This window comes from Leucoraja erinacea, chromosome 9, assembly GCF_028641065.1.
Source record: "Leucoraja erinacea ecotype New England chromosome 9, Leri_hhj_1, whole genome shotgun sequence".
NCBI classification, from domain to species: Eukaryota; Metazoa; Chordata; class Chondrichthyes; order Rajiformes; family Rajidae; genus Leucoraja; species Leucoraja erinaceus.
This window is the reverse complement of record NC_073385.1, coordinates 53,946,947-53,967,245: the sequence shown is the minus strand read 5'-3', so window position 1 is coordinate 53,967,245 and position 20,299 is coordinate 53,946,947. Positions and strand designations below refer to the sequence as shown.

Genomic DNA, 20,299 nt, shown 5'->3' with positions numbered 1-20,299 from the left:
TCAGGCAGCACACGTTGGAATTCCTGATGTACTGTGTAATTTGCTTTCCAAAAAATAGTTGAGGATTGTGCCAAAAGTCAGCAAAACTCTCCAAGCAAAATCTTTTCAGCTCTTCTTGCCTTTGATCCATTTCCAAATGTTCAGGCAGACAAACTCTGCAGAAAATATTTTCAGCGACTATTGTATTGAAACACAGCCCATCGACATTGATATTTTCTCGACCCACAGAAACCTCTCAAAGTGCTGACATCCGTGACTTTTTCAGGTGACTAACTGAAGGTCTAATGAAGGGTTCAGTTACCTAGCAACAGCACAGGGAGCATCCAATGACAATTGAGCAAGTGGGCTGATGATGGGGTGGAGTTGTTGCAAGAGCATTGTGCACATCCCTGATTCAAGGAACCCTGCCAATCACACAGGTGCAATCTGCACTTACAGCTAAAATTGAAGGAGAGCGTTCGGACAGAGGTCCTTTCATTAATTCTGTTATCTCAGCTCTTTGATATTCAGTTTAAAAGATGCAGCATTTGTCACGGTGCAGTTAGCCGAGGACAGTGAAGAGTTTCAGCTAGAGGGCACTATAGGACCACTGGGTGTTTAGGAAATTGCAATAGAGGTTTCAGTTCAGTCTGGAGAATGGTCCCGCACCGAAACGTCACCCATACTTTTTCTCCGGAGATGCTGCTTGAGTCTGAAGAAGGGTCGTGACCCAAAATGGCACCCACCCTTTTTCTCCAGAGATGCTGCCTGACTTTTTTTTTATCAAGCCTAAAGGGCCTGCCCCACTTGGCCTGTCATTTGCACGACACGCATGTGGCGCGCGAAGATTTTGTGAATCCCAAAATCCTGGTGCGCTGTGCGCAACCACGCGTCACTGCCTACGTCACCATGCACACATAATGCACACCATGCGCGCATCATGACGCGTAAATTATGTCATGTAAATGATGCGCAAGTGACGCCCAAGTGGGACAGGCCCTTAAGTCTGTGCCCCTTCCCAGAAGTAATTGTCGTCTAATAAGTACCAGGACAAATAATTATTTTCTTCATATCTGCAAGTTTATCTAAATCAAGGGTTTGGGAATGAATCTGGATTTAAATATGGTGGATAAGTAAATAAAATAAAGTAAATAAAAATAAGTAAAACAAAACTGAAACATAAAACGGAATCATAATCTGGACGAAGGAATAGTGGGCCCACCTTGGTGGACTCTGCTAGAAGTACAAGAATACAAAAGCTAGAATTTCCTCCGCGAGAAAGGCCTCGGTTTTTTTCTCAAATTAATTGAGGATTGGCTGCAAGTGTGTAACCCGTGCATTCAACAATATCACTTCACTGTGCCACTCATCTACACCCTTACCCTGAAAATAATACGTCATGGACTATGGAATCATAGAAGCCTTAAGAGAACTCTCCCACCTTCTCACTTGGCCTAGTCCACAGCAGAAGTTAGAAGTAACTTAGTGTACATGCACATGTCATCTACACTTAGGGAAGAGACAAGTTGATAATTCATTATTGGGCTTGAGTTTTAAAAGCAACAGAACATCGAAGGAAGAGAGAGGTCTGAAAATTGAATCATTTTAAACGGTTAGTATTTTGAAACTTTTAATGGGATATTTTTTAAACTCCAGAGAATATTGGCCTAGACGACTCAATTACTTCACATGTGGCAAATGCATCATCCAAGGAACCAGTCTAATTGATCTTCGCTGAACTCCCTAGAAGGTAATTATATTTTTTTTAGCAAAGGAAAGCAAAACTGTAGACATTGGCCAACGTGTTGTCTCACTATGACCATAAATAACTGGTTAGACCTCTTTTCTTCCAATTGTGCCCTCTCACATTGGAAGCAAACATATAATTTGCCCCAACTGCTTACTTTCAGTGACGTGTGCAAGGATACCCAGGTACCTTTGAACGGCAATATTTCTCAGTCACGGTTGGTTGGGGTGCTACGAGCCGACAGACCTGCCAGCAGTGCGTTAGTTTTTTCTACTTTTTTTGTTTTTTTTTATGTCTCAATGTGTGTTTTTAATGTTTCTTTGTGTGTCTTGTGTGGGGGGTAGTGTGGGGGGGGGGGGGGGGGGGGGGGGGGGGGTAACGGGGTAACCGCTTCGGTCGCCGCCTCCTCCACGGAGAGGCAACTTTTTCCATGTCGCCTCCCCTGTGGCCTAACATCGAGGATCAGTGCGGCCTTTACCGGAGACGCGCCCGGGGCTTCAGCCACAGGTGCAGCGAAGACTCTTTCCTCGCGGAGCTGGTGAGCCCTCGCCGGAGGGAAGCGCTCCATTCACTGGCCTACATCATCCAGAAGCCTCGGTCTGCAGAGCTCCAGCTGGTGCTGCGTCCGGAGCCTGGGATCCCTCGTTGGGGACCTCGGAGAAGAGCTCCAGCTGCCGGCCCACTTCTAACCGAGGGTGCAGCGGGGACTTCCATCCGGAGCGGGATCCCTCGCCGGGGATCCCTGGAGAGGAGCTTCGACTGCCAGCCCTGCGGTCTGCGGTGCTTCTGGCTGCGGCGCGGCGGGGACTTTAGATCTTCGACCGCCAGCCTGCGGCCTACACCAACCTGAAGCCACGGTCTCCGATGAGGAAGCACCGAATCAGGACTTACCTGGACTTACCTTGTCTGCACATCTGGACGCCCGCAGCGGCGACTGCGGTGGGTTGTGGTCCCGACCACGGGGGAAAATGGAGGACTGAACAAATTTTGTGCCTTCCACCACAGTGATGAATGCTGTGGTGGATGTTTGTGTTAAAACATTTTATTGTGTGTTGTGTGTTCTTTTTTTATTGTTGGCAAATTCATTTCACTGCACTTTATGTGCAAGTGACGAATAAAACTTGACAACCTGACTTGACTAAAATAATACGTGCACTTCTGTCTCGGGCACCAAAGTGGATGGTCAACATTTTCCACATTGTATTCCATCTGCTATGGCCAGGTCGGAGGAAGTTCCCCCCGCCGTGGGTACCATGTAATCCCGTGCTACCAGCTCCATGGTCGGATAGCCGGCGACTAAACCGTCTCCCCCATCTGGTTTGACAGGTTAGGAGGGGGCTGTGGACCCCCAACATGACCAAAAACAAGACTTGTCAAAGGGCGGATGAGCTTCTAGCGAGCCAACGGCCATCCACACTTCAGTAGATGTTGCGATCATTGTCGTACATAGCATTGTAAGGAATGATGATAAAGCACACACACCAAAATCCTTTACTTCCAGCGGCGGAAGTCTGCAGGAACTGGAGGACAGAGACGTGTGGTGCGTCCGTCACCATTCCCATTGGAAACCAGCACCATTGCATTGCTAATGTTTTCAACGAAGATAAATGAATGAATATGTTCTTGAGCACTTGCTTAGCTTGTCTATACCTTTGAAGTTTCTTTACACCTTCCTCCCTCCTTGCAATTCCACTTAGTGTTGTATCATCAGCAAACTTGTACATGTTGCATTTGGTTCCCTCAGCAAAATTATTGATACAGATTTTAAATAGCTGGATCCAAGCATTGAACCAAGCTCCAAAATTCACAGCTTGGCAATCTCAGAAAGGCACTTTTTCTTTTCTGTGTGTTAACTGTTGACCAATCTAACTATGCTCTTCTCCAAAGTATTTTGAAAATCCAGATACACCACGTCCACTGGTTCTAGTCATCAAATCTTCAAGGTGTTCAAATAAATGTAATGAAATGTGTTTAAATCCACCTCGACTGAGGTGGATTTTCTGAAGAAGGGTTTCGGCCCGAAACGTTGCCTATTTCCTTCGCTCCATAGATGCTGCTGCACCCGCTGAGTTTCTCCAGTTTTTTTGTGTAACCTTCGACTGAGATCAATCCTGTTGTACTCTTTTAGTTATTCTGTTATTACATCCTTCATTAAAAATTCAGTGCTATCACCACTACTGATGTTAGGCCAAAAGGTTGTTGGGTTTTTGATCTCTCACTATATATTACGGCTTTATCCATCTATCGCCCTCCACACTAACATAGTCGGGTCCAATTGAAATTTCACAATGAACAATTCCAGTGTCTGCAGAATTTTGGAAGCTTAATAGCTGAGGCATCCACCAGCTCTATAACCACCTTTTACTAAACTCTGGGATGTAGGTTATTTGCTCTTTATCGGCTTTCTGTCTCATCAACGTTTAGTTTTGTTTAGAGAGATACAGGATGGAAATAGTCCCTACCGCCCACTGTCCACATCAACCATTGCACACCCGTTCACACAACTTCTGTTATCCCAATTTCTCATTCACTCCCTATTCACTAGGGGTAATTTACAGAAGCCAATTAAGCTACAACCCTGCATGGCATGTGGGAGGTAGCCAGAGGAAACCCATGCAGTCATAAGAAGAATGAGCACACTCCACACAGACAGCATCTGAGGTCAGGATCATTCCCATGTCTCAGGCTCTGTGAGGCAATAGCTCTCAGCTATGCCACTGTGCCACCCATTTCTCATAGTTTACTAATACAAACTTCCTTCAGTTCCTCAGTCTTGCCTGACGTGGTTTCTTCATACTTCTCACAGGTTTCTTGCGGCTTCCATGAAGCAACATATGCAGCAGTAACTGTTTTCCATTTTCTGCCAAATGACTGAGCTGCCAAGTTCATAAATGTTGATGTTATCAGAAAGAAGATGAGATATACTATTATACTCAAAGGTATTGCAGATACATCACTTAATTCTGGTTGGTAAACAAAATACTGTGGATCTGTGCTGATGGAATGGTGACTTCAGTCAAGGGATAGCCTACTATCTACAAATATGCTGCACACACAAAACTTAAACTTTGAATAATCAGCTTAGTTACATGTGCACATTTGTAGTTCAATTAAAATCAGTTGCATTCTATGAACCATTACTTTGAAGCATTAAAATTCAATGAGAAAGCAAATTACATGCTGAAAATCCATGCTCGACACATGTTTTTTGAAAATGATGGCGCTGAAAGCAGCTCAGGATCCTCTGTTGGAAACTACCTGCGTCATTTGTATCCAAGGCAACTAGTGTCTTTGTGTAAAAGTGATGGCTCCCTCAGGCATTTGGTAAAGACGTGATTTGACGATTATTTTACAAATCCAGGTATAAGATACAGTATGAATATATTAATTAGGTTCAATTTGCTCCTTGACCTTGCTCCGCCAGTTAATAAGATTGTGGCTGATGGTATTATAATGACTCTGCCTACCCACAGTAACGTGTTACTTCCTTGTTAACAAGAATCCATACATTTTTATGTGAAATTGATTTAAGAAATTAATTTAGCTCCATCATTAATGGGTGACATTTTATTTTTAAACGGTTACCAGAAGTTCTACATTCTCCCACAAGAGGAAGCATCCTCCCTGTCAAGACCCATCAGAATCTCGTATATTTCAATCACATCCCCTCACTCCCTCAACCTCCTGTGGTTACTATCCCAGCCTGTCCAGCATTTTAAGACAACCTATCCATTTCAGTCTAATGGTCAAGTAAATCTTCTTTGAACTGCTTCCAACATATTTATATCCATCCGTAAATAAGGAGACCAACACTGTTCAAAATACTCAAAACGTGACCTAACCCATGCACTTTTTAACTGAAGCATAACTTTCCTAACTTTATACTTTATTCCTCCAGCTATGACCAATAATATTCCATTAGCTTTAATAATCACTTGTACTTGTACATGTCTTTTGCACTTGAATGCCCAGATCCCTCTGCAATTTAGCAACATGTAGATATTTATAGAGATATACGGCATGGAAACGGGCCTTTTGTCCCACCAAGTCCACACTGACCAACCATCCATTTACATTCATCTAATCCAACTTTATCCTCTCCATATTGTCATCAATTCTCCCCAGATTCTACCACTCATCTGCACATAAGGTAATTTACTGTGGCCAATTTTCTACCAATCTGTACATCTTCAGAGAAAATGGAACAATCATGCCATCACAAGGTGAACATGAAAACTCCACATTGACAGCACCCAAAGACAGGATTGAACCTGGGTTGCTGGCACTATGAGGCAGCAGCTCTACAAACTGTACCACTGTGCTGCCCTAAGTGGAGCATTTCACATTTACCCTCTTTATACTCCATTTTCCTGATTGACCCTGCTCTGCTTCTGGGCTGGTGCCAGTGTTATATCACTTGGCACTGTTTACAATGAGGTTCCTTCTCCTTGTGGAGGATTTTCTCCAGCAGCCAGTTAATGATAGGATGATATGGAAGAATATTAGTGTGAACTTTTGTGCACCATTGTAGAACTTCAGAAACATCCAGAGCACCACACGTCACCTTATTTCATTACTGATAAATGACATAACCGTTGCCGTTGGAACATTTTATCTCCATAGAAAATCGGTCCTCCGCATGAATTGACTTGCCTTAAGATGATCGTGAAGGGACTGTCCCACTTGCGCGACCTAATTGGCGAGTTTAGGAGAGTTTGAAAAAATGACATGTTGAAGACCTCCTTCGACTATGTAGAAGACATCCTTCGACCTCCTTCGACTATGTTGAAGACCAGCTTCGACTAGCTACGACTAACTTCAAGAAAATTGGACACTGAATAGTGGAGAGTAAAGACAACCTCCTTCGATCTCCTTCGACCTCCCTTCGACTATAATAAAGACTATCTACGACTACCTTCGACTACCCTTGATTACTTACGACTAACATGCCGACCTACTGCGACTAAACCTACGAGTAAAAAAAGTATCGATTTTTTCCATGGCGACCTTTTTTTACTCGCGGGCATTTTTTTAACATATTGAAAAAAACACCGCGACCTAGCTAAGGCCTCGAGTACACAGATACCACTCTCGAGCATGAAGGAGAGTTACGAAGACCTCCTACGATCTCATGTCCACCATGCTGCAAGTATGAGTTAGGGCAAACTCACCAGAACTCGCGGATTAGGTCGCCCAAGTGGGATATGCCCTTAACTTCCAATCTAGCCTTCCATTCAAACACTTCCGCACCCATTGCTAACCCCTGGCCCCATACTACTGCTTTTGAAGCCACCAGCTGCACCATGAGATTTAAATCAAAGGCTCTGTTCTACCCTTGTATAGTGAATAAGGCACTTGTGTCTCTGCCAAAACACAAAGTAAATGTTCCTTGCTACTTGCCAGTTCAAATCACCCTTTCATTGATTCCGTCTACACTTCATGCTGCCTTGGCAAGGCCACATGCATAATCAAGGATGAGTCTCACTCCGATCACTCCCTCTTCTCCCCTCTCCCATCAGGCATGAGGTATATATACCAGATTCAGAGACAGTTTATTTCTAGCTGTTATCAGGCAACTGAACCATCCTACCAACAACTAGAGAGCAGTCCTGAGCTACTCTCTCCCTCATTGAAGCATCTCAGACTATCTTTAATCGGAGATAGACACAAAATGCTGGATTAACACAAAGGGACAGGCAGCATCTCTGGAGAGAAGGAATGGGTGACATTTCAGGTCAAAACCCTTCTTCAGACTCATCTTCGGCGTGTCTACCTTCGGCTTAAACCAGCATCTGCAATTCCTACACATATCTTTATTAGGACTTGACTGGACCTTTATCTTGCACTAAACGTTATTCCCTCTATCATGAATCTGTATAATGTGGACGGGTCAATTGTAATCACGTATATTCTTTCCACTGATTGGTTAGCACGCAACAAAAAGCTTTTCACTGTACATCTGTACACGCGACAATAAACTAAACTAACAAAGGAGGATGTAATACTCCGCAGGTGGTCTCTCCACAGCAATTTTGCCTTCTGGCTTTTCCAATGTGCTGTGTCTCCAAGATTATTTTCACCCCTAGATGACAGGGTGTTATGAAACATGAGCAGCCTCTTGGGCAAGGTTTGGGCAACCATGCAACTGTAGGAAGGAAAGTTTCTAAGTGTAGCTGTATAAGGACATTTGTGAGCAGAAACATAGATCTAACAAACCTGCAGTAGAGCAATCAACGTGCTTTTAATTGATGCTTAGGAACAGACACGAACTGCAAATTATTGCGTCAGTGAACATGACATCGTCTTCTATAATTGGACATAAATAGTTCGAGACAAATAGCTTATTCATTTCCAGGAAATCGACTGCTTAGAACTCCTTTGAATGAGAACAGTCATGTATTTATCTGATTTATCACTCTGCACAGACACAACAGAAAAATTGTTCACTTTTACCCATGTTCTTTGTTGAGCGACTACAGAGGGAAAGATGATTAATCTGTCAGGGTCATTAGTACACATTGGCCTTTCTTTAAGTGTGAGAGCGGCAGCAGCAGAATGGGGAGAAAGCAACGGAACTCGTATAAGTAGACAGGCTGAAAGGTTTGAACTTTGCACATTACTGAGAAGGGCAAATTCCACACATACTTTCAAGGGAAACAAAGCTACTTCTGGCTTTCCCACTACTTTGGAAGAACATCCACACAGATAAACAGAGCACTTCAATCTTGATGCCACAAATTGAATGTAATGACAAAATTGCTTGGTTCCGGCAATAAAATCGCTGCAGATGATCCAACAAATCAAAAACACCACCAGAAAGTTTAAGACTTTACTCACTGTAACTATCTACACATTGTGTTGATTCAGATAGACTACATCTCTGGATCTCCAAATTTATAGTACACGTAATGTGTGGTTATATATAGTAGAAACAAAGAACTACGAATGATGGTTAATAAACAATAGGTCCCAAAGTGCTGGAGTAACTCAGCAGGCCAGGCAGCATCTCTGGAGAACATTGATAGGTGACTTTTCAGGTTGAGACCCAGTCGGTCAACAGACCTACATTTTGGGTTGGGACCCTTCTTCAGTTCACGCTTCTAGTCAAGACCCTTCAGAAGGGTCAAGAATGGAAGACATTACTGAAGAATGGGAGAGCCAAGTTAGGCTTAGTGCAGAGAGGTTTATAGGGGGAGGATGCAATGTTTAGGCTTTAGTACTAATGAACAGCTTGAGATACAAAAAGGAGTCATGGCTAAACATGCATAGTGGCAAGAGGGCATGCAACTTGTGGATTGGAGGACAATGGGGGCAGAGAGAGGGGATAGATGCTTGTAAATAAGACAAAGGTTTTCACTGACCAGGTTGGACATTGGCAAAGAGAGGACCAAAAGGAGACAGGATAAGATATGCTAAAAAAACTTTTTGTGTTGGGCGAGGGGGGTTGCAGGGATAATGAAAGCTGGCAAGAAGCTCTGGGGAAGCGCAAGAGAGCAAAACCAATAGTATTGGTGGCAGTGGGGTGAGGCAAGACATTTTTTTAAATTGTTGACCCGGACAGGAGATTTGAACCCACAAAGGTCAGAGACTGGGTAAGTGAAATCAGGAAGAAAGATTTGAGGCCTCGAGGCTACAGAGTATTATTGTAGCATCATGTTGGAATTGGTGTTGGATGTCAACATGGTGGTTATGTGAGGGGCAGAGGCAGAAATTAAAGGCAGTATGAATGGATGATGTCAATCAAGTGCCTGAGATGGGCAAGGAGTAACCTTGGAACTCCCCTGAGGCAAAAGGTGGTTATTGTGGATGGCTTGTTGCCTTTGATGAGATATGAGAATGGAATCAAATGACAGCAATAGAAATGGATAGTTTGGTTGGCCAGGTTTTCAACTGGACTGGAAAGGAAAACGTAAAGGGATAAAAAATTATCTCTATTTTGTTACAAATATTCAAAAGTTGTTGCAGCAGAATTAGGCCATTCGGCCCATAAAAACTACTTCGCTATTCAACCATGGCTGATTTATCTTTACCTCTCAACCACCAGAGGACCTATGCGAGGATTTTGTTTGTTGATTTTAGCTCTGTATTGTGCCAGAGCTACAACACTCCAAACTTTCCGAGTTGACTGTGCCTGACCCCCTCTGTCGGTGGATCACCAGATTCCTGACAGACAGGAACCAGCATGTGAGGCTGGGAAAGCACATCTCGGACAACCTCAGCATAGGAGCACCGCAAGGCTGCGTACTCTCCCCTCTCCTCTACTCTCTACACCGATGACTGCACCTCCACTGACTCCTCTGTCAAGATTTTCCAGTTTGCGGATGACACAACCCTGATTGGACTGATCCAGGATGGGGAGGAATCTGCCCACAGACAGGAAGTGACACAGATGGCGTCCTGGTGCCATCGCAACAACCTGGAGCTCAATGCTCTTAAGACAGTGGAATTGATAGTTGACTTTAGGAGAGCTCCCCCTCCCCTCACCCCACTCACCATCAACAACACCACAGTCACATCCTGTGGAGTCTTTTAAGTTCCTGGGAACCATCATCTCCAAGGACCTTAAGTGGGGGGCTACCATCGACTCCACAGTCAAAACAGCACAACAGAGGATGTACTTCCTGCGGCAGCTGAGGAAGCACAATCTGCCACAGGCAATGATGGTCCAATTCTATACGGCCATCGTGGAGTCTGTGCTCACCTTCTCCATCATGGTCTGGTTTGGCTCAGCCACTAAGCACGACATCCGGAGGCTGCAGCGAATCATCCGATCAGCTGAGGTTATTGGCTGCAACCTTCCATTCATTGACCAACTGTACACTGCAAGGGCCAGGAAGTGAGCAGGTAAGATCATCTCTGACCCCTCTCACCCTGGCCTCAAACTATTTGAATCACTTCCCTCTGGAAGGCGACTCCGGACTGTCAAAGCTGCCACAGCCAGACATAAAAACAGCTTTTTTTCCATGAGTAGTAGCTCTACTCAATAACCAAAAATCTGTAGCCTCCTTTTGCACTGGTATTTTATTTAATTCACATGTTTAATCAATAATGTTTTATTACTAATGTTTAATGTGTTACGTGTCATTCCTAACTTCACTGTATGTCATGTTGTCACTTGCAGGCAGAGCACAAAGGCAAATTCCTTGTATGTGAATACTTGGCCAATAAACATATTAATTTATTCATTCATTCTCTTGCCTTCTCCCCGTAAACCCTGACACCCATACCCATCCAACATTTACCAATCCCCACCGTAAAAATGTCATAGGTGACTTTAATGAGGATGGTACTGGTAAAGTCAGCATGAAAACTAAGTTGAAGTACTTCAACAAATAGTGTTGGGAAAAACGGCTGCCGAGATAATGGATGGTGGAGATGGGAATGGCGAGATCAGAGTGAGCAAACTTGATTTTTATAGAGTGAGTTGTTGATGCAGTCAACAAGGTTTTTGTGTTTCTGAGGGCAAGAAATGCACCGGGTGTTTATTCAACAGCATTTGTTTTCCTAAATTTTCTGCTGACGGATGTCCGAAACTTAACATTTCTAATGAAACAAATTTGGTTCATGCAGTTATCAATGGTACGTGGTTAAGATGTGAACCAGACGGTCACCTGGAAGATTAAATGGATCGGGTTCAGTGCCTACAGATTTAAACTGCCATCGGGAAGAAGAGAGGGTAATAAAAATAGATGGGGTTGTAAGATAACTTTCTAAAGTACAGCTCTCAGTTAATAAATAGCAGAAAGCTAAAATACCACAATTACACTAGTGGTCCCACCTACTTCCTCAGATTGTGAGCAGATGGAAAGCACAACATTCAGCTGAGTGGTTACACAGATGTCTATTAAAAGTTAAAACAATTGATCAGGTGTCAGAACCATTGTAGTATTAAAATATATTGTCCATCTGTCATCTGAAATGTCTGGTCACACCTTAAAGGAAAATAGTGCGGTGTGTTGGATGAAAACAGCTGGATGGCTTGTTTATATTGAGTCCTCCCTTTCCTCAGGATTCATTGAAAAATGTTATTATTACAGGGTTTTGAAATCAGTCATATATATACCCATTACACTTACAGTGGCTGATAACATGGATGTCCATTATCAACCCTGTCAGTGGTTCTTTAATGTGTTTAATGATTGATTGTATAATGAAAGATACATTTATTCTGAATTAAATAAAACCTCTCTTTTCACTCCAACCATTTACTTGGTAGTTCTTCTGATCATGACCGTTATGTATTTCTCTTGTCAGTCCCTGTAAAGGAATAGATACCTAAAAGGCAATTTAGTCTCTCCTTATTCCTGGCTGAGAAGCTGCCAGGTCACCTGCTTAGACACCTCAGTCAGGAACACAGCCATTTCAGAGCGGCCATGTCGAGTGACATCTGAAGAAGGGTCTCGACACGAAACTTCACCCATTCCTCCTATCCAGAGATGCTGCCTGTCCCGCTGAGTTACTCCAGCAATTTGTGTGTGTCATCTTAATTGGTCCTGTTGCCTCTCCTGAAGAACAGTAAAGCAGATATGTCACCAGAGCCTGATGGGAGCTATCCTAGGTTATTGAAGGAGGCAAGAGAGGAGATTATGGGTGTTTGACGAGGATCCTTTGCTTTTTCTCAAGTCCCGGAGGACTGTAGACTGACCAATGTTATTCCTTTATTTAAGGAAGGAATTAAAAAGAATGCACAGAAGCCTCACGTCAGTGGTAGGGAAACTATTGGACAGAATTATTTGAGATTGGATTTACTTGGAAGAGAATGGACTAATTAGAGATAGCCAGTACGGATTTGTACATGGAAGGTCAAGTCTCACAACTTGATGGAACATTTTTGAGAAGGTGGCATTGATGAAGGTAGGGTGGTGGATGTAGTATATATGGATTTTTGTAAAATCCATATATACAATGGATATATATGGATGTTAGTAAAGCTTTTGATAAGGTCCCTTATGGTGGGCTGATCCAAAAAATTAAGATGTACAGGATTCACCATGACCTGGTCATATGGAATCGGAAAAGCCTTATTCATAAAAGACAAAGGGTCGTGGTGGAACGCAGATACTCTGCCTAGAGGTCTGTGATCAGTGTAGTTCTGCTGGGATCCATGCTGAGACCTCTGCTGTTTCTGATATATCAAAATGATGTATATGTAAATATAGGCGGGTTGGTGAGTACGTTTGCTGACAACAACAAAATTGTAGGAGTTGCAGACAGCGAGGAAGGCTGTCAGAATGTACAGCAGGATCTGTCTGATTCAGCTGCAGAAATGGCCGGGATAATGGCAGGTGGAGTTTAACCCGAGCAAATGTGAGGTGTTGCAATTTGGGAGGTTGAAGGTAAGGATAGAATATACAGTTAACGGCAAGACCCTTAACAGCATTGATGTGCAGAGGGATCTCGGAGTCCAAGTTCATTGCTCACTAAAGGTGACAGCACAAGTAGATAGATTGGTAAAGTAGGCGTATGGTATGCTTACCTTCATTGCTAGGAGCATTGAATACAAGAGTCAGGAAGTCTTGATGCAGCTCTGTAGGACTTTGTTTCGGTCACATTTGGAGTGTTGTGTGCTGTTCTGGTCGCCCCATGACAAGGAAGATGTGGAGGCTTTGGAGAGGGTGCAGAGGAGGTTTACAGAATGCTGCCTGGGTTAAAGGGTTTCAGCTACAGGGAAAAGTTGGATAGAATAGGATTGTTTTTACTGGCATGTCGATAGATGGATAGAACCTTTTCCCCAGAGTGGAAATGTCCAACACTAGAGGGCACAGCTAGAAAGGGAGGAGAAAATATAATGGAGATGTGTGGACAATTTTTTACACAGAGTGGGGTGGGGGCCTGGAACGCAATGCCAGGAGTGGATATGGAGGCAGATACAATAGTGGTGCTTAAAAAGCTTTTAGATAGGCACATGGATTTGCATTCAATGGAGCGACATGGATCGCTTGCAGGCAGATGAGATTAGTTCACCTACAGGCAGATGAGATCACCACAAACATTGTGGGTCGAAGGGCCCATTCCAGTGCTGTACTGTTCTGTTTTAAAATAATGCTTGGTATTTAGTTTATTTTATTTTAGAGATACAGCGCGGAAACCACGACGACCAGCGATCCCCGCACACAAACACTATCCTACACACACTGGGGACAATTTACGTTTATAGCAAGCCAATTAACCAACAAACCTGTATGTCTTTGGAGCATGGGGGGAAACCGAAGATCTTGGAGAAAACCCACGGAAGTCACAGGGAGATCGTACAAACTCCATACAGACAGCATCCGGATCAGCACAGCACCCGCTCTCAGCACAGATATCAGGAGCGAACCCAGGTCTCTGGTGCTGCAAATGCCGTAAGGCATCAGCTCTACCGCTGTGCCACCATGTTAGAAAAAATCAGACCCCTCCTATAAACTGTACTGAGAGCAAACCGGTTCCCTACCTTTGATGCCAGGGCTGCAGATCCAGGGTCAGTATTCTAACAGAGACATGCAAACATGGGAAAGCTGCTTTCTCTCAATGGATGGAGTGGAGAAAATAAGACTGCACCACCAATGATTTGTTAATTGGCTGAAACAACAGGTTAACATAAAAATCATCCAAAATGAATGTCTGCTACAGGTGCTTTAATAAAGGAAACGTGAAAGTCAATTGGAACGTGGCGAATCAAAATAGCTGCAAACAGGCATTGAATTGTCTCATAAATGTAGGTGTTATAATGAGATAATAAATGTAGATCTGGGAATGAGAATTCTCGTCTCCAAGTCATTAATTTATTTCCCCAATTGCTAGTCCAACAAAATTGATACACCATAAACCTTCCACACTTTTAGCAGCTCTGCCAAACATCTTGTTATACTTACTGATCATAAGGTTATATATGATAGAGCAGAATTAAGCCATTCGGCCCATCAAGTCTCCTCTGCTATTCAATCGTGGCTGATCTATCTCTCCTTCCAAACTCCATTCTCCTGCCTTCTCCCCATAACCCCTGACACCTGTACCTCACACATCCAAGTCATTCACATGTATGCCAAATATATCACAAGAAGTATAGAGATCAAACCCCTGGACTGATTTGGATAAAACATTGCAAGACCAATCTGAAAACATTGAGACGAGTTTTATTGTGAGATGTTTAGAATGTACCATTTCTGATTAAATACAGGTCACAATAAATCAGAAATTTGCTTTAGTACAATAAATAGGCGGGCTTTAATTCCAACTCCTTACCAGGGTTGTTTTTGGGGTGGGGATGGGTGGGGTAGGAGTGGGGAGAATGGAGAAATTTAACAAACAATTACCTCTTAAAACCTCATTAATGCCTGCCATAATTCCCATTTGTATTAACAATACACTACAAGGTATAATACATCTCCTTCATACAAGGGCATATTAAACTAAAAAAAAATCCAGAACTTCAAAACCTACCAGAACCTTACAAAATATTCTGAAAAGTTCAGTTTTAATTTATTTACAAAAGTTTTCAGTTATTTTCCATTATCTTGGCAAAATCAAAATATCTATTTGACGGAGAGGGAGTGGCACTGCAAATGTTTATGAACTCTGCACTGAACACAATTGCCATTATCAGCAGGAAAACCAAATCCACCCCAATGAAATCGCAACCAATAACTTTCCCCAGGGCTAACAGGTTACATTACCATAGCAATTCAAAACCCTCTGCTTTCTTTTGATTGATCCATCCTTAAACAATGATTTTCTCCAAAGGATGTGAATTAAAAATAGGTTAAAGAAATGAAATGAATTTCTTAAAAAGTAAACCTATCTTGTTATTAAGACTCTAATTAAAATGCCAGAAGAATCTCATTGTTCATCGTTTTGGTCACAATTTGTGCTATAATCTAAACCTATACAACAGGAAGATGCAAACAGCGTTTCACATGCGCTTTTAGAAGTGTGAAAAGAAAGCCTTACCGTACAGCAGACACAAAACTGTACCTTTCTTTGTTTGTAAAATCAATTTCAGATAAAGACACTCACACCGTGCATAATTTAAACCTGGAAATAAATCAAAATCTAATTTTTAAAATACTGAACGAAAACCTGAAGGATTCCCAACCACAGTGAATGATTAAAGAAAGGTCACATTATTAAAGTACAAATCAACATTGCTGGAATTCAAAATCATTTTTTTTTTTTGCTTTTAAGACTCTTAAAAGTTTCTGGCATATAGCTGACTAAGCTTTCCCTCAAAAAACACATTATTTAATATCAAATGAAATCATGGGGAAGCACTTAATGTCCGTCATGGTAACAAATAAAAGCCACAAAAGTGGCTCAAAATAGTAAAATGAGCTTTACAAACAAAAGGTATGTGCAAAAACTGACTTTCACATTTAAACAAATCTGGATGCTGATGTAAGGCAAGCAAAGATGTATCTGGTGTGCAGAGAACAATCATTCAATCAGCTTGTGATGAAAGTGCTCGGGGTTCTCGAAAGTAGAACTCCACGTAAACAGGAATCGCATCAAGACTCTTCTTAACAAGGGCTTGTTCTGTGGGTTCTCCTGTGGAAGTCATTTCATGTCGATCGTGTTGAAGACCCACTCAGTGAATTTCTTCAGCTGCGCAGACGCGGTCTGGGACTCCTCCTGCAGCCGTAAGTTATCTTCCCGCAGGTGCTGCACCTCTGCTTGCAGCGCGGCCCTGTCTTCCTTTGCCTGATGGAGGAATGCACACGGCGGTGAATTGCGGCAGCACATGGACTTCAGCACACGCCTGGTTGAGCAGCAGAGGAAGCTGTCTCATTCTGCAAATGCAGCAGCAACATCGGATCAACAAGCAAGACTCCCAGCAGTGACATCGGCCAGATTGTATCCAGCATGCTATCCGAGAGCAATGTCATTGCAGTACTATAAACGTCCTAATCATACTTACAGAGAAATTGATACCTGGCTGCGATCCACTTTAATGTAGACAAAGCATACAAGGGAGTAACTGGGTGTGAATAAAGTGCTTTTTATCAGATTGAAGAGCTATGATGTTTGATACATATTACCTGCTAAATCACTTGGGTGGACAGGAATTATCCTATAACAGTATTTCCAGTAATATTCAAGAAGAGTTTTCCTGTGATTCTTTTCCATCACTGTACATTATCAAGACAAATTGTCTGGTCATTATCACATTGCCATTAGGGAGTTTGCTGTGACTGAATTTGTGAACACGCCCCGTACATTAATGGAGTGATGACACCTCAAAAAAATTCACTGATTGTAGAGGAGTGCATGGTGTTCCGAGGCTACAACAGCCATTAAATAAATGCAGGACTTCCTTCTGATCGGACCTGGGAAATGATTCATACCACTGGGCTATAAGCTGCCCAAGCAAAATATGAGAAGCTGTTCCTTCAATTTGCATTTAGCCTCCCTCTGACAATGAAGGAGACCGAGGACAGAAAGGTCGGTGTGGGAAATGGGAAGGAGAATTAAAGAGTCCAGCTTTAAAAAAGGCTGGTATGTATACATAATGATAAATGCTTGTGAGTAAACACATGGCAAAGTGACATCTTGATGTCACCACACTGAGGAGGATTTATTAAGCTGAAGATGAATAATGATTTTAAAAGTGGGAAGTTGTTTATAGACTCTGTTGGGTTGTTTAGATTTCAACAGTGAAATTACTACTGCCCTCTGAAGCATTGACTCATGCTGGGCTATCCTCTGGCAGCTTAATCTTGTGGGATTCTTTATGAGTAAGACTAGACCTTGTCAACAGGCAATGGAAAACAAGTTCAATGCACTTTCTGTCCAACCTCCACAGGGGCTCATTCAGGGTTAGAGCGTGTGGTTAGCTTTTCTTGCCAAGAAGCTGAATCCATGGCAGGAATTAGCAACACTAATTCAACTTTTGTTATTAAGTACAAAGTGCATTTCATTGAGCAGGATCAGAGGCGTTAATAGAAGATGCATCTTATGCTGTCTGTACAGGCAATTCACCTGCCCTATTCATGGGGAGGTCAGTCGTATTGTTATCAGATATGATCATAAACCCAATATGGAGAGAAATTTCAATACACAATGTATAATTTCTTGAAAAAGCAAAGGAGACAAAATAATGTGGGATCGTTAAATTAATAAATTTAGAGACAAGGATCCTGATCAGTCATGAACACAGCAAGGACCTCGTTAACTTAGATATATTCCATAACAATAATAACATTTAAGCTTGTTGGGCACAGTGATTTTAAGATGAATGCTGTCTTTTGCTGCAACATAGGACTCCACTTGAAGAAAGAATGTTATCTACATCACATCAAACATCAGCTTTAATAGTTTTGAACTTTTTGGATGTTCATGTCAAGCCAAATATCCTCTTTCTCTTTAGATACCCAGTATTAGCCAAGCAATCCCAGATCAGACCACCCAATGTTATCTACCTGTTTTTCATTCATTACTAAATTTTACATGGACTACTTTGAGCATGCAATTAGCAGCAAAATTCTTTGACACTATCTTATTCCCAATCCTAAAATGATCACAGTCTTCTGCCCAATTCCTGTATCTCTGTTTTGGGGAAGCACTGTAGTGCAGCTGGTAGCGCCAGACCTGTGTTCAACGCTGACCTCCGGGTGCTGCCTGCGTGGAGATTTCATGTTCTACCTGTGACTGTGTGAGATTCCTCGGGCTGCTCTGGTTTCCTTCCAGTCCCACAGACCTTGGTGTTGGTAAGTTAATTGGTGACCGTAAATTGCCCCGAGTGTGCGAATGACTGGTAGAATTTGGGGGAGTTGATGAGAATGGAGGTAGTTGAGGCGAATGTGGGGAAAAGTAAAGAAAATGCAGTATTAGTGCAGTTGATGGTCAATGTGGACTCTCATCTAGAGCAATGAGCCTGCTCCAGTGCTGTATCTATCCATGATTCTATGTGTGATTATCAACTGCTCTTGCATTTCGTAGCAACATTCATCTGTGGGCCCATTCTCAGAAGACTTTCTTCCCTTCAAGCGGGCTCAAGTTCAAATTCAGGTTCCAAAAGTCAATGCAAAAAAGAAAGACCTGGATTGATGTGTTGCATTTCTGATATCCCAAAGTCCCTTACAAGCCCAATAAAGTGATGAAAATGCAACACTCAAGTTACACATTGTGCTAGCCTTTTGTGTCTGTCTTCGGTTTAAATCAGCATCTGCAGTTCCTCCCTACACATAGCAATGTACACAAGCAGTTAAGAGATAATAACAACATTATTTTTGTTTGAAGGTTAAATATCTGCAAAACCATTAGAGTGAATATTCCTATTCTTATGAAAGTAATATCTCGTGATCTTTTAGAACTTTCTGAGGAGGCAGGCTAGATCCTGGTTGAAAATCCTGCTTTCTAGATTTCTTACTCTAGTGTTTTGTGGGATCTTTTAAAAGCAGAAAATATTTATGGCCGTATTATTTTTGCCAATGAAACGGCACTTTTCACGAATTAGGCCTTAGTCTGTTTCAGGCACCATTAGCTCAGACTAAGTAGCTGAGTTATTGTAAAATGCACAAGTGGTTCATTTCAGTCTATGGCCTACTTTCACTTGAGAAGATCCTCCTTTCCTCCCACAGTACAAGAAGAATGCTCAGATTTTGGCACATCAATGAGTGGTTACACTGGTATGGACTATTGCCTACCCTTCTCAAGTCATCCTGAAGTTCCTTCAGCAGCATCTCCAATTCAGTCACCTTGACAGACAGAGTGGTAGGAGATTCATCTCTGAAAAGAAAAAAATAAGACCTTCAGAAGATCAATCCATCAAGCTAAAGCAGGAGGGTCTTAGTTATTTCATTATAACTGGGCCAATGCTCCAGTGTTCTTCTCTTCTCACTGACAAGATGGCATTGCAGAAACAGTATGTTGAGAGCCAGAACCTCATTGTCACCAGTCACGGTGAACAGGCAAGAGATAAGAGCTATCTCCTGTCCCTCCTGCAATGCGCACTTTTCTCCAGCAGCTCCTGATTTCCCTTCAATGCCTGACCTGCAACTGAATACTAATTGAGCACTAGGAAGTTCTATTTTTTTTTCAGATGCTCTTTGGAGAGCTGTGCTTTTTGAGTATGATCAATTTTTGGTTCTGATTAACAATGTTCATAACTAAGGGACAATCAGTTGTAGCTTAGTTTTGCAACTAAAATACTCTGCTCCTGTAGGTGCAGATTAATTCTGTCCACAGCCACTTGCAATAAATTACATTGACTTGGTGCACTCATGGGTGTCGTGTAAGTTATAATCTTACATAACAATTTTAAGATTAAATCTGAGCTTTACACCACTTTTTTTGGAAATTAAAAGCATGTTAATAATAAATTGTTATGAATGCACATAATCAGTGAGAACATTCTGGGATGAAGGGATATGGCATGGATTGCAAATGCACAGAAATCGTGTGTGATTATGCTTGTGTCTCATGACTGAATAAACTGGATGGTGGCAGTGATATTCAGGTACGGTTCAAACCTATTTTTAAAGAGGTAAGCTATACCCCAATAAGATTTTCAATTTGAAGGTGATTTCATTGAGAATGAGAGCAGATGTACCCAGCTGGCTGAGCATAAAAATGGTGAGGTTCACAATATTAAAAAAA

At 42.3% G+C, this 20,299-nt stretch overlaps 1 protein-coding gene across 4 annotated transcripts in view; it reads right to left on the bottom strand.

Annotated features, from left to right (window-relative positions):
• Positions 1 to 12,276: 12,276 nt before the first annotated feature.
• sipa1l1 (signal-induced proliferation-associated 1 like 1) overlaps positions 12,277 to 20,299 on the bottom strand; it is a 351,678-nt gene continuing 343,655 nt past the window's right edge. For all 4 annotated transcript variants that reach the window (XM_055640838.1, XM_055640834.1, XM_055640835.1 and 1 more), the window contains 2 exons: positions 19,348 to 19,429; positions 12,277 to 16,402 (listed from right to left, as the gene is read on the bottom strand). In XM_055640838.1, the coding sequence (XP_055496813.1) occupies positions 16,259 to 16,402; positions 19,348 to 19,429 (226 nt within the window). In that variant the 3' untranslated portion in view covers positions 12,277 to 16,258. The remainder of the gene's footprint in view (positions 16,403 to 19,347; positions 19,430 to 20,299) is intronic.